A 16,008-nucleotide genomic window follows, 5' to 3' on the forward strand; every position below is an offset into this window, starting at 1 on the left:
GGTCTTGGCTGTTGTCCACCTTGCTGTCACCGACTCTCATCTAATCAGTTAAACTCCTGGATGCCCCCCCCTCTCCCTCTGTCATGTCAGAGTCGCTCAGTGTGTGGAGTTGACTCACTGTTCTGCCTGTTTGTTTCTATAGTAACGGATTCACACATTCAGTCTAAACGGGTTGTGTCGTGTCCTGATGACATTACATTTATTGGAGCCAAAATGACAAGTTTATTATTAGATGATGTAATTGTTTTATTATGTAGATAGATACCGCTCCCTCGTGACAGTCAGCTGATCGACTGAGGCAGCGATCCATCAGCTGGGATAAACAAGTCATTAGGACCATATTTTGGTGTCTTTTGGTTTGAAGCCACACAGGTTATTGTGAGAGTAAAGTTCATTTAAGTTGTTTATTTGATTTGACTTCACTCTCTACCTGTGTCAACATCATCTGGTAAGACCAATTCATTTGTCTGTAAAATAAGAGAACCATATATAAAGGAGTTTATATATCCTATTAAAAGGAGATAAGTAAAATAAAAGTGACTAAACAAACCAAATATTGAACTCTGTTTGATTTGAAATTTCAAAAAATCCTCAAGATAAGTGATGAAGCCCAGTTGATATTTGGATCTGGCCTTGTCACTGCCAACTCTCTTAAACTAAAATATATAGAATTTGCTAACAAATAAGACGAAGAAGTACCAGATAATGTCTTGCTTTTTAGCTTAAAGTCCATGAAATGTCCAAAATAAACGTTATTCTGTGTTAATAAATCGCTTCATCACTTTCCACTATTTCATTTGACATATCAACATCAATGATTCTTTCCATAAATACCCCCCAATTAACATGAAATGTGTGCCACTTTCCCGTGTTATTCCGCTCCGGTAGCAAAAAGCTTGCCAGCCATTAACCCAGCTGTGTGACGTCACACGTGGCAAACACCAGCCTCGTCTGAATTGTTTGTTTTGTATCCTTCCGCTATCTTCGCTCAACATATGTGTAACCGGACCTCGCTAAACTTTTTTTATCTAACAATTCATGATGGTGAAGCGATGTGTAGTTCAGTTTTGTGGTAATTCAAGCCTGTCAGGTCACAGTGTACACGAATTTCCGAAAAACACGGCTGTTAGACGTCAGTGGATCCGTTTTGTACAGACCAAAAGAGGGAACTTTCATCCGCCGCACGAGAAATCACAAGCTGTGATATGTGGTAGCCATTTGACACCAGACAGTTTTGAAGGAGCTTTGATGGTGGAATTAGGCTACAAGACCAAGAAAACGCTTAAGTTAGATGCTGTACCCTCCATAAACCCTGAAAAAAAGGCCGAAACTCCAAAAGCATCAGGCGCAAAGAGATCCAGATCTGCTGCATGTTCGTTGGCAACGACTGCCAGCAGTGTTGACAGTTTCTTCACTTCGTCAGGCAAAAAACGAAAACAAGTGGGTGATACTTCATAATATTGTACTTCAAATAAAATTGACAATATCTCTATGCTTATATACTGTATTAACATAATACCTGGCTGGCAGACTGTCAAACTGGTGATCAGCCATCAATATTATACATTTTTCTTTTGTGGTGATTGTTTCTACTCACTCATATCACTGATATTATTGCCTAATACATTACATTCTGCTGTTTATGTCTGTGCTTGTTGGTGGGGTGTCGGGACCTACATTTCGTGCAATGCACTTCTACTGAACCAGTAGGCACAGTGTTCCGACATCCAGGTTCTACTTTCTTCTGGTTGATCAGATTAGCATTACAGATATTACTATCATTAGTAGAGAAGCAGAATTAAAGCCCTAAGAATTTAAAAATACTTTTGAGCTGTGAATGTTTCCTGATTGCTATAAACATTGATCATGGGTGCTGGAAGATTGTGCACAAAACTCGGGTCAGAATTAAGTTACTACAGGTGTTATGCCAGCTTGAGCTAAATGTCACCAGAGTACAGTGCATTTAGTGACTGAAATATATACAAGTTGAAGTGAAATAAGTAAGGCCAAAAATGAATTACGTCTGAATATCTTTATTATTTTTACCACTTTTAATTGTTTGTGGACTCGCACATATACCAAAATAGACTAATGTACACTGCAATAAAGATCAAATGTTACAAGTGAAAAATTAACAAAAGAACCCTTTTTTATTTATCAAACAGTAAATTAATACAATCTTAAAAACTTGTGATTTGGAAAATGTTGTTATATTTACATGTTTATTTGGGAAAATAATATTGTAAATGACGTACTTTGTAAATTATTTACATCATGTGAAACCATTTTAACCAGTTCAGCTGCATGACTTATGTCAAATTACAGATTTGGCCATTGAAATCCCTGATAGCGGCCTCCCGGTTCAGGGTAAGTCTTCCGTATCTCGGTTACAGCACATGCAGGCAGCGGGACTCTGAGTTTTGGGCCGAGTACACCCCAGCACCAACGTACAAACTGTCGATAAGCTGTATATCGATACTTCCTAATGAAAAAAAAGTATACAGATTATAAATATATTTGGAGAAAAATAAAATGTTATGTAGTACTATTATGTAGCAATGGTTACAAATTGGCTTATAACATGATATTTTTATTTTACTTGTACAAAATAAATATGAGGTTGTACATGACTGCTTGACAGAATCATAGACCTCTTATATATTTCCTCACATGTGTAGTTGTTTCTTTTCCCAAGCATACATTGAACTTGCATACACAGAAAACATAAAAGCCAAGCTGTTTTTGACTGCTTGAAAGAGTTTAATGGTATCTTTAAAAGTGTACCATATCTGTAGCGACTAAAAGTATTATATGAAAGCAAAGCTGCAATAGGCAGTTGGGTCAATCAATATTTACTTACTGGTGTAGTGGGCCATCAACACTGAGACAGCCTTCTCTAAAGCCTGGGTGGCTAATAATGCACCTTGGTTTCTCGTCGGTGTCTTCTGTCTGGTCAGTAGGTTGCAAACTGTCTATTTGTTCCATCACCTGCCAGATCTCTCTGCAGCATACACATTCATCTGCAGTGGGCATGCTTTCACAGAATTGACATGTACACCTGAATATTGTACATAACATAAAAAAAAACAATATCTGCCGGACGTGTGAGGAACAGATGAAAAATTAAGATCGACATTTAGTGCAGGTCAAATTAAATAAAACAGAATTTACCATTCAGTATTGCCGACTCGAGTCTCGCCGGCTGCGGAATCCGCTTCTCTTTCACAAGTTTCTGCCTCGTTGTTCGATTGCCGGGCAGGAGGCTCGTACTGATAAGGCAAGATGCCTTAAAGTGAAAGGCTAGCTGGTTCACTCTCTACTTCTGTAACTGAATTCAGATAACCCACTGAATCTGAGCTTGAATGATCCCTATCGCTGTCTGAAGTTGTCGCGTTGCTTGCCATTTTGACTGATTTTATCAAATGGCAATATTTGCCACGTGTGACGTCACCGTTGTTCGGGAGTGATCGGGGGCGTACTCGGCAAACTTCGGAACCAACATCGTTTTTTAACGTATATGTCATTTAATTATGACCAAACTTAAAAAAAATATATATATATATTTATTCTGGTGATATCTAAACTACATGTAAAAAAACACCTGTGTTAGATGCATTACATGGCCTTTAAAAACGACTAACTCATGTTGCTGTCAAACTCAACCATAAAGTCAGTGTTTGAGTCAATTCTAAGACATGTGATGATTAACTATAATCATGTTGGGATTTGTTTGAGTTTAAGGACAATCAGCTGATTACCTAAATATATAAGAAAGGCTTTTGAACATTCTTAAACCCCCAGTTTCTGTTTCGTGCTGAAATTGTGTGGAACCGTGTGTGTGTGTGTGTGTGTGTGTGTGTGTGTGTGTGTGTGTGTGTGTGTGTGTGTGTGTGTGTGTGTGTGTGTGTGTGTGTGTGTGTGTGTGTGTGTGTGTGTGTGTGTGTGTGTCTGTGTGTGTGTGTGTGTGTGCCACTGAGTCACTGAAAGAGTGAGTTCAGATGGTGATTTACTGATAGAGAGAGAGTGGGGGGGGGGGGGGCTGCTGAAGGAGAATCAATAAAAAGGAAACTTTGAAGGACAAGAAGAGACAGAAGGAATAAAGGATATGAGTTAGGAGAAGAAGGTGGACAAATAGAAACTAGGAAGTAAGGATAGGTAAGGAAATTAAGAAGTAAAGGATTGAGGAATAAGAGCGGGTTAACTTTTATTTGGATGCAATCTGGAAGACCTGTAACAGGCCTGAATGCTATAAAGACTGCAGCAGCACCTTTAGAGAGAAACAGAGACAGACACTTACATGTATTACGCCTTACATTCATAATGTCAGCCGGAGGGAGGGGGGGCGGCGTTGCGGAACAGCAGAGTGGCGAGGGAGAGCTGTCATCTTCCCTTTACAAGCTTCAAAAATGTATTTATCGTGTGATTTTGGAAATAAAAGTTTCTTATTCTGAAAGCCAAAACTTTGTTTATTTAAAATCAAACAAAACATCTGAACCCCGAACAACTATTTTTTTACGCAAATCCACGTTTATTTTGAAATGAGCCGTTGCGACTTCCGACTGATTTCAATAGAGCGGGTCACATATATGCTATTTATATTGCTTGTAATTGAGATGAAGTAAACATATAGTGAGTATTTTAACATAAAATAGCTTGATTCTGTTGAATCGGGTACAAGCGGCCGAGATGGGTTTTCTCCGCAGGGTGGCTGGTGTCTCCCTTAGGGATAAGGTGAGAAGTTCGGTCATCCGGGAGGGACTCGGAGTTGAACCGCTCCTCCTTCGCGTCGAAAGGAGCCAGTTGAGGTGGTTCGGGCACCTAGTTAGGATGCCACCTGGGCGCCTCCCTAGGGAGGTGTTCCAGGCACGTCCAGCTGGGAAGAGAACAAGGGGTAGACCTAGAACCAGATGGAGGGATTATATCTCTTCGCTGGCCTGGGAGCGCCTTGGGATCCCCCAGTCAGAGCTGGTTGATGTGGCCAGGGAAAAGAAAGTTTGGGGCTCTCTGCTGGAACTTCTACCTCCGCGACCCGACCACGGATAAGAGGGAGAAGATGGATGGATGGATTCTGTTGAATTAAAGCCCAAAAAGGCAGCGGGTCCACCGGCAGTAACAAAAATATGAACACCATACAAGGGTTAAAGCTCTGAGTTACATAGTCACACATGTAACTGTTGACAATGAATGACACTAAGTGTTATATTTGTATTATTAGTACATTAGTATAATATACTGTGATGATTTATCATTTTTTATTGTATTTTTTTATTATATCCCATGGAAACTGACTGTAATGTTTTTGATTCACTGATAGAGGCATCATTATGAATATATGCCTTCCGTTAAGTATACATTTTTTGTTTTTTGTTTGAAGATTTGTAGGGTTAGTATATTTTAATTTCCAAGTGAAACTTGCAGAAAGCATAGTTAACCCTTAAAAGGGCAATTTTATATATAAATATATTGGAATGTATTGATTGCTATTTTAAACATTCGACCCATACAACACATTAATTCAAGACTATTATATCCCTATTACACCATTATGACACCTGTATTACACATTATATACCAATGTTACCCAAGTTACACTGTTATTACACCTATATTATATTGGACCCATAATACACTGTTAATACCCTGCCCGTCCCAAAGAAAGTCACCACCTGGATTTAACGAAAAGGTAGGACCCAAATGCAGACTACACAAACGGAAAAAGGTTTAGAAAAAAAAGCAAGCTTTATTTAAAAGCTGATAACAAAACATGGCATGGATCAAAACGGTAGCTCAGGAAAACAATAACACAAAAACTGACCATGAAAAACATTGAGGAAGACCGGAGAGAAAAACATGAAACGTGACGTGAAGGGAGGACAAACAAACAATGAACCGACGAGGAAACACAGGAAGAGACAAGACTAAATACAGGGAAGGGTCATCAAGGAACAAAAAACAGCTGGGTAAAGGAGGGAGAAACACAAGGGCAACAGGTGAACACAATCAGACAATCAGACACACCAGGGAAACTAACGACAGGAAGGAAAACACAGGAAGGAGGACCAAACAAAACACAAGGAGGAAAACATGAAAAAGGGAGAACAGAACAGCAAAATAAGTCCAAACCTAGACATACAAAACTAAAAACGTGACATAACATCAGAATCGTGACATATCTGATGTGCTGAGTAGTTTCTAACTTCTTAAACAACCATGTTGGAAGACATATCCTGTGGTCGTGGTAAGGATGTTAATCAGTTTCAGAAGGGTCAAATTATTGGCCTGCATCATGTACCCATCATGCCTTGCCTACCGTACTGTGGGTGCAGTATTATGGTCTGGGGGTGCTGCAGTCGGTCAGGTCTAGGTTCTGCTACGTTCCCAAATAATTAGGTCAGCTGACTTCCTGAATATACTGAATGACCAGGTCTAACACCAATGGAGCGTTTCTTCCCTGATGGCATGAGCAATTTCCAAGAGCACAACGCCAGGGGGACTCACATAATACAAACACATTATATTCATGTTATACCCATGTTACACTGTTATTTGTTATTTATTACACCTACAGTATATTAACAAATCCTGTCAAATGGCTGTATCCCCTGGGATACAGACACCATTTAATGGTTGTACAATAAGTAAATAGAGAAATATGAGAAATCTCAATAATCAAATAGAAACAGAGCACTTCAGAGTGCTTCAGGCAGTGAGAGCTGAAGTCCTGCCTGCATCCTGTGCTCACCAAACTGCTTCTTATTCACTCCATGTGCTGGCCTGTTTGAGAGTAAGAAAAATAAACAGATCTAGGCAAACCCAGCCATACATAAACATTTATTTTATTTTGAGTGTTCGTCTCTGGTCCCAGTTAGGACAGACCCAGAGTCTTTAGTATGATGTTTGCAGGAGGAACTGAAGCTGTGAGGGTTTGAAAGGAAAGTCAAAATATAAAAATAAAAAAGAACATCTGCTGCGCTTCAGAGTCATCTTTGTGGTGTAATGGAGTGACTTCAGTTTGTTCACAGTCTCCTTTTAGACTCTCCAGGACACAGACGATTAGCGGTGGCTCTGAGCGAATGCTGCGGCTCGGATGGAGATGAAAGGACATTTAGCAGTGAGGCATCAAAGACGAGAGGAGAAGCTGCCGCCATCAGAGCCTGTCAAAAGATTAAATTAAACATAGAAACATCAAAACTAATAATAAAACAGGTTGCTTTGGTAGAGATGGTGAGTTATCCTGCAGCGCAAATAACTGCAGGTCAGAGGCTAAACTGCTTCATGTCTTCTGCTGGGATGACACAAATATGAAGGAATACATCAGCCAAATCATTAATAAATCAACATGTACATAAAAGCATTAGAAAATAAACCCAATCTTTTTTTTCCCCATGCTGCTGCTGACACTGAGTGTGCAGAGGAAGAGGGCATGGCTTAAAGGTTGATCCCACCTGAACTCTCACCTGGATCCAGGCTGCTATGGTTGGACCAACTGAAAATATGTTTATAATACAACACAGTACACATGGTTATTTCCTTCATTGTTATCATTAGCTGCTCAAAGCAACTCTACACTCAAAGGATGCAGATATGATGCTGTAACTATAGTAACATTGGCAGATAGAGAAACAGACGTGTGGCCTGACCCCGGATCAGTCAAATGCCAAATGTGATGATACATTTTGATTTAGTGTTTTGGGATATTTCATTACTTCAAGACTTACTAATTATTTAGTATTTAATATTTATTATACTCTCACTGCAGACCGTGTTGTTTCTCACTTCATATCATTCATCTGTTTGCATCTTACATATTTATCTATTACAACAATAAGACGTATTTCATTTTAGGGCTGTGCAATTAATCGTATTTTAATCTCGATTACGATTTTGGCTTGCAACGATTACGAAAACAACGGCATCGAAATAAAAAGATTATTTTGCTGCGTGCGCTCTCGCCCCTCCCTAAAAGCCCCCTCGGCCAGGTTGTGAGTGACAATAGTTGTGTGAGTTCAGTGCGACCGAAGATGACAGAACAAGAGCAACTTGTGAACAAGAAAGGAAAACGAATTCCGCTGTTTGGAAATACTTTGGGTTTAAGGAGTCCAACGTGGAACAAAGAAAAGTTCTGTGCAGCACGGCAGAACTGGCAATCTGTGTGCTCTGGAGAATCACAGGTGCCGGCCCGGCCCGCTTTTTTAAAACGTCAACTTTTTGGTAGCGCTGACAGGCGACAGAGGTCCACAGTTTCACCGCAGCGAGGCTCCCCCGCCCCCCCATTGACTGTTCAGGAGCATGTCCCCTCGACTTCATCCACCAAATCACAGTCATCAATTAAGGACGCGCTTAACAGTGCAGCCTACTCAACCAGCTCGCAAAGACACAAAGATATAACAGATGCCATCCAGTGGCGGCTGGTGCATTTTTCTCCAAGGGGGGCTCCACCAAAATGTAAGCACACTTATACACAAACTCAAAACACATTTCATTTTGAACTCAGCCTGAGCATCATGGAAGCTCCACTAGCACCCGCAAAAGCACCTAAAAGTTCAAGAAAACTCACGTCATGACGACAAACAGTATTCCGGCACCCGAGGGCATGCATATGTCTGGTGATATAGCAAACAAATGGGAGGTTTTTAGAGCGGAATTTGAGGACTTTTTGCTCGCTACAGGTCTGACCGAAAAAACGGATGCGGTGCAGGCAGCCACACTGAGACGGCTTATGGGGAACGAGTGCCGGCATATATATATGCACAACGTCACGCTGACCGAGGAACAAAAGGAAGACCCCAAAACAATTTTGGATGCGTTGGGGGATTATTTCAAGCCGGCAAAAAATGTGATTTATGAAAGATACACGTTCGGATGCTGCGAACAAGGACCGGACGAGCCGATCGATAGCTTTATAACAAAGCTGAGGGAAAAAGCATCATCATGTGACAACCGTGACCTGAAAGATGAACTGATTAGGGACAGGCTGGTACTCGGTATTGCCAGCGAGAGCACCAGACGGCGACTGCTGTGTGAACGGGACCTAACGCTGCCAACAGCTGTGGAGATTTGCCGCCTTGCAGAATTGACGGAGTCACGCATGAGGCTAATTGAGAGCCCGCAGGCACAGGCGGACAGTAATAATGCTATGGTGGACAGGCAAGGCAGACGACGCGAAACACAGTGGAAAACAGCGGAAAGAAACACAGCGGCTGAGAGAGAGCAGCAGTGGACCTGCAAATACTATGGAAATGGACACAAACGGGGCAGAGAGCAGTGCCCAGCCTATGGTAAGACCTGCCGAGCATGTGGCGTTTCAAATCATTTTGCAAAAGTATGTCAGGCCACCAGCAGAGCAGAGAAAACAAGAAAAGTTAATGTTGTTGACGATGTCCAGCAAACTGAAGGGGACTCAGATACATTACATTACATTACATTTAGCTGACGCTTTTATCCAAAGCGACTTACAATAAGTGCATTCGACCAGGAAGATACAACCTTGAAGAAAACAGAATCATATAAGTACATCAGGTTTCATAGAGCCAAACATTTCAAGTGCTACTCTGCTACTGCTGTCCTGATTTCAATGGGGAGCTCAATCCACCATTTTGGAGCCAGGATAGCAAACCCACGTGTTTTTGCTGAAGGGAACTTGGGTCCCCCTCGCAGTGCGGGTGCAGCGAGCTGTTTGGCTGATGCAGAGCGGAGTGCACATGCTGGGGTGTACGGTTTAACCATGTCCTGGATGTAGGAAGGGCCAGATCCATTCGCAGCATGGTACGCAAGTACTAGTGTCTTGAAGTGGATTCTAGCAGTTACTGGAAGCCAGTGAAGGGAGCGGAGGAGCAGCGTGGTGTGGGAGAATTTTGGAAAGTTGAAGACCAGACGAGCCGCTGCATTCTGGATGAGCTGCAGAGGTCGGGTGGCACATGCAGGTAGACCAGCCAGGAGGGAGTTGCAGTAGTCTAGGCGTGAGATGAGAGCCTGGACCATAACCTGCGCTGATGTCTGGGTCAGCTGGGGACGTATCCTCCTGATGTTGTAAAGCGTGTATCTGCAGCAGCGGGTTGTAGCAGCAATGTTTGCAGATACAAGTGAAAACCTATATAATGTCACTGAATATGTGGGGAATGTGAAAGCACCTGGACGCAAATGGTTTGTGCACCTACACCTGAATAAGAAAAGACAGTTATGCCAGCTAGATACAGGGGCCACTTGCAATATTATGGGCTGCCAGTTTAAAGCGAAACTGTCACCAAAGACAGCCTTACAACCGACCAGAACAAGCTAAAGCTGTACTCTGACACATACATGCCATCCCTGGGGAAATTTCACACTGACTGTGTGGTCAGGGGGAAAACACACAGACTTGTGTTTGAGATAGTGAACACCAAACAAAAGCCCCTGCTAGGTGGTGCTGCATGCACTGATCTGGGCCTTGTGAAATTCACTATTCCAAGAGAACTACTGCCAGCGGAGGTGAACACTATTGATGCAAGCCAGTCTATGCAACTCACAAAATAAATGCTACTGAAAGACTTTCATGATGTTTTCCATGACCCGATCGAGTCAGTCCCAGGTAATATTCATTTCGATCTGAACCCTGAAGTGACACCAGTCCAGTGCTCACCACGAAATGTCCCTGTAGCGCTAAAAGCCCGGGTTAAAGAAGAGCTGGACAAACATGTGAAAGCAGGCAACCTTACGCCAGTGACAGAGCCAACAGCGTGGATAAGCCACATGGTGACAGTAGCTAAACCGGACAAGATAAGAATCTGCATTGACCCAAAGCCTCTCAATCAGGCACTTCTCAGGTCCCATTACCACATGCCAACGCTAGAAGATGTCTTGTACAAACTGCCCAAGGCTCGTGTCTTCACACTGGTTGATGCTCGTGACGCCTTTCTCCAGTGCAAGCTTGATGAGGAAAGCAGCCGCTTGACGACATGCTGGACCCCATGGGGTCGGATCAGATGGCTCAAACTCCCGTTTGGAGTCTCACTGGCGCCAGAGATCTATCAGCGCAAGCAACATGAGCTGCTATCAGGCCTGGCTGGCATCGAGCCCATTGCGGATGACATCCTGGTGGTCGGGTGTGGCGATACGGACGCAGAGGCTGAAGAGGACCACAACACCAACTTAAGAGCTCTCGTGCAACGGTGCAGGGCTGTGAAGCTCAGATTGAGTGAACGCAAGCTGCAGTTCAAGCTCAAAGCTGTACATTTCCACAGCCATGTACTGTCTACAGAAGGACTGAAAATCGACCCAGAGAAAACTCAAGCAGTGTTGGATATGCCGACGCCCACGGATGCTAAGGCAGTGCAACGCATGATCGGCTTTGTGACATATCTGGCTAAGTTCCTGCCAAGGCCATCGGAGATCTGTGAGCCTCTTCGGAGACTCCTGGATAAGGACACGGCATGGCAGTGGCTGCCAAAACACGATGATGCAATACACGAGATAAAGCGGATGGTCACCAACACGCCGGTTCTCTAATATTATGATGTCACAAAGCCTGTAACGATCCAGAGTGATGCCAGCATGAATGGACTGGGGTTCTGCTTGCTGCAAAAGGGGCAGCCCATAGCCTTTGCCTCACGCGCACTGACACAGACTGAGCAAAACTACGCTCAAATAGGGAAAGAGTGCTTAAGCATAGTTTTTGCATGCCAGAGATTTCACCAGTACCTATACGGCAGGGACACAATCACTGCAGAAACAGACCACAAACCACTGATCACCATCTTTAAGATGCCCCTCATGAGTGCGCCTAAACGCCTTCAGGGCATGTTACTGCAGCTCCAGGGGTACACTCTGGATGTTGTTTACAAACCACGCACGGAGATGTATGTCAGTGACACTCTAAGCAGGGCCACTCTACCGTGTCGTGGTTCCGACACCCCCTATGTACGACAGGCGGTGTGTTCCATGGACAGCTTTCAGGCGGAGGACTCAGAGCTGGATCAGGCACAGCATCTGGATGTTACTGACTTCAGGTTTCGCCAAATTGCCCAGCACACAGAGATGGACAATGTATTACAAGCTTTGACATCAGTAATCCTCAGGGGATGGCCTTATTTCAAAGAGGACACCCCCCTTTTGGTGTGAGAATACTGGCCCTTCAGGGATGAGCTCAACGTGCAAAACAGTGTGCTATACAGAGGGCAGTGCGTTGTTATCCCTAAGGCCTTGAGGGCAGAGTTGTTAAGATGCATACACACCAGCCACATCGGGGGGAGGCATGTTACAGGCGCGCCAGGGATACGCTGTTCTGGCCAAACATGAGAGCAGAGATAAAAGACTATGTGTCGAACTGCTCTGCATGCAATGAATATGCACGAGCCCAGCAGAAGGAATCATTGATGTCGCATTAAATCCCAACACGTCCATGGCAAACAGTGAGTATGGATATCTTCTCTTACGCTGGCCAAGATTTCATCGTCCGAGTGGACCACTATTCAGACTTCTGGGAGATTGATCTTCTGCCGGATCTATCAGCTGACAATATCATCACACGCTGTATATCTCAATTTGCACGCTACGGACAGCCAGACAAAGTGCTCACAGATAATGGCCCACAGTTTGCCTGTGAACAGTTCAGGAAGTTTGCAGCAAAGTGGGGATTTAACCATGTCACATCCTCACCCAGATATCCAAAATCAAATGGCAGTCAGCTGTCAAGATAGTGAAATCACTCTGCAAGCGGGCAAAGTTGGATGGCACGGATAAATGGCAGGCCATTCTCCATTGGCGCAACACGCCCAAAGAGGGGTTGGACAGCAGTCCAGCCCAACGCTTAATGTCACGAAGGCTGAAGACTTCGCTGCCGGTTGCGGACAGCTTGCTGCAACCGTGGTTAGTGACTGGAGTGACGGAGAAGCTGCGGTTGAAACGGCGGCTTGCAAAATCCGCCGACATATCGGCAAGGGACTTACCAGAACTGAATGTTGGGGAACACATAAGGATGAGGCCTCTTCCAGGAGATCGCACAGGCCGTTCGCAACTGGGTCAATGCCTCCAGAAAGTCGCTCCTCGCTCATTCGTAGTGGAGGTGGACGGCACGCTCTACAGGAGAAACCGGGGGGATCTGCGGGTTGCGGAGCGCTCAGCCCGGATGCGACAGCTGGTAGCGCCGGAGCAGTGCAGCCACAGGGACCGGGGCCATATCAACGCAGAGAGGGCTGCAGGTGGAGCCAGAACCGACCCGGTCGAGGATGACACAGGTTTGGGGGAGCCTCCTCACTCTCCAGGGTTCCCGGCGCAAAGGCGGGGTTTGACACCAGGGAAGCCAGTGAGTACAGAGAGCCAAGCTGTATACTCGCGGTGTGGTCGCCTGTTACGGCCGCCACAGAGACTGAACCTCTGATACAACTGGGAACATTGTCACAAAGTCTGTTGGACTGTTAAAAAAAAGAAAAAAAAAAAGAAATGTTGGATATTATTGTTGAATATTATTATAGTTTTGTATCGGTACTTGCATGCTCAAACAGTATTGTAATTGTTTTCATGTCTTGGAGGTTGACAATGTTAAAGTGTTAGCTTTACACAATGTAGCACTTATTTTCACTTTAAAGTGACATGCTGATGTTGTTTACAGCTAAAGGAAAGGAGATGTTACGGCCCGTCTACACTACAGGCATCAAAAAATCTTGAAGCTGGGCGTGTCTGAAGCTTGGCGATTTTTTGCGAGCAACGCAACCAACAACCAATCACATGAATCTCCCGCCCCCGACATACAAAGCAATAGCAATGTTAAAACGAAGTAAACTGGATATAAACTCTCCAAACAGGCGAAAAACCTACCAGTTTCACCCACTGTCTCTGCCACCTCCCTCCATGCCTGGTTCCTCCGGTTTGTATCCCGGTAAATAGTTCTGGTCGTAAAGAACCGGGTGATTTGCTACCGTAATATCTCGTTTGGAATAAGAGGAAATGAACTGCGGTCTGGCTCTCCCAGCTTGCGCGCGGTTTGATTGGCTGCGCTTGCACTGGCGGGATTTGCATAAACGGGATTTGATTGGCTGATGCCAAGCATCGAGCTTGCCGATGCCGATAGATGCTCGTGATGCTTGCAAAGCCATGCCATGCTCCCCACAATGCAGTTCGGCGAAGATTACAAATCTTCTACGTCACCCCATTCAAGTGAATGGGTGAAGCGTTTAAAGCATTTTTCGATGCCTGTCGTGTAGACGGGCCGTTACAGATATGGGCATCTGTTAATGCCTGTTATATAGTGACACCTGTTGGCGCTTTAGTAAACTGCATGCTGACAAAGGCTTACACTGTGATGTACTATATTCGCAAGCGCGGGAGTTATACATGTGATGGAGTTGTGAGTTACGGAAATAAAGCTGCAGACTGAAACACGAGGCTCCACTAGCACTAACACTAGACTAACACTCTAGTGTTAGAGTTCTATTCGCTACAGGGTGGACTTTGAGGGTTTGAGACTTTGCAGACCGTTTACATGCAGAAAAAGCTACATAACACACAAGGGGACGGGCAATAACCGGAAAAGCATGACATGGGCCCTTTAATAAAAATCGGTTGATATCATGTTTTGGTGGTTCCATCTAACTTTACCCATTTCTTTCTCCTCCTCTAGCCCCAGATGCCGCCTCCTCCTCCTCCTCCTCGGGTATAGGGAGTTTTGTGGAGTTTTCTTTCAGCCAGGAGCCTCAGGACTCAGTGACGGTGCGAGGTGGCGTGCTGCAGCTGGACTGCCAGGCGCAGAGCGATGCAGGAGCAGGACCCCCCCTCCTCACATGGCGTAAGGACGGCGTGATGCTGAGCGCCGTGGTGGACGAGCGGCGGCAGCAGCTGGCTAACGGCTCGCTGCTGGTGCAGAACATTGTCCACTCGCGGCACCACCGACCTGATGAGGGGGAATACCAGTGCCTTGCCACACTGGACGGACTGGGCACCATTGTTAGCAGAACTGCCAAGGTCACTGTGGCCGGTGAGTGACAGCTTCATTCTATTTTAACACACAGAACATGTATTGCTAGGAGCACATAAAGTTAAGTGTGCGCCTATCTGTAATTGTTTCAGGTCTTATCACAACTTTCGGACACACACACACACACACACACACACACACACACACACACACACACACACACACACACACACACACACACACACACACACACACACACACCCCCACACACACAAACACACACACAAACACTCACTAACACTTTTGCTTAGCTTCTTCCCTTTACTTGACCATTCATATTTATTTATAAAAGCAAAGTAATCCACCTGTAATGTAATTTCGTAAATGGAGTGTGGCTTAAGATCAATACCATTTATGGAATACATTAATACACGGTGGGGGGTGCACAGAGGCTTGAGTGCATCACCATCACTAAAATTACACTATCTACTCTGTAGAGCAATGAACTCTTTGACAGCTTTCTGATGTACATTCAAATGAATTGTATATCTTTTATAAAGTCCTTGTGGGTCTGCACCAAGCCCCCAGGAATTGCTTCGGACTTTGAGGAAAATATTCCGAGTGGCCAAACGGCGATACTACTACTTCCGTATCGGTCCGTGACGTCACCCGGTCCAGAAATACTTTTTTTTCCAACGGGTACTGCTGCTCTGACAGCCAGGCATGACGGGTAATCTCTGACGTTTTGCTTTCGGAAAGGACAGGACATTTTTTCTTCATGCGCCAATGAGCAGCTCTCATAGAATTGAACGAGGCCCCGCCTCCGACGCTGTATCCAGTTCTTATTATACATCCATGGACTGCACAGTCGGACTGCAGTTCTTCTGGAATGTGCCCTAGATCCTCACAGCCGCAGAGTTGTAGCTTTCATTAGATCCATGGGGTAATATTCTTTATTTCCTAACACTGGTGCAGTGCCTGATGTGACTGTGCTGCTGCTTGTTGGGTTGAGAAGTGACTGCATGCGTTAACGGTAGCAACACTAGCATCATGAGTGCACAAGCTCCATTAAAGGTGTCCCAGGCCTGAAGGACACTTTGAAAGGCAGTTAAAGTTCAGAC

At 44.5% G+C, this 16,008-nt stretch overlaps 1 protein-coding gene across 4 annotated transcripts in view; it reads left to right on the top strand.

Moving 5' to 3' along the window:
- Nucleotides 1-16,008, top strand: part of dcc (DCC netrin 1 receptor) — a 496,426-nt gene that overhangs the window by 109,609 nt on the left and 370,809 nt on the right. For all 4 annotated transcript variants that reach the window (XM_079658229.1, XM_079658231.1, XM_079658232.1 and 1 more), the window contains exon 2: nt 14,594-14,947. In XM_079658229.1, coding sequence (XP_079514355.1) covers nt 14,594-14,947 — 354 coding nt within the window. The remainder of the gene's footprint in view (nt 1-14,593; nt 14,948-16,008) is intronic.

The sequence above is a fragment of the Notothenia rossii genome, assembly GCF_949606895.1.
Source record: "Notothenia rossii genome assembly, chromosome: 11".
NCBI classification, from domain to species: Eukaryota; Metazoa; Chordata; class Actinopteri; order Perciformes; family Nototheniidae; genus Notothenia; species Notothenia rossii.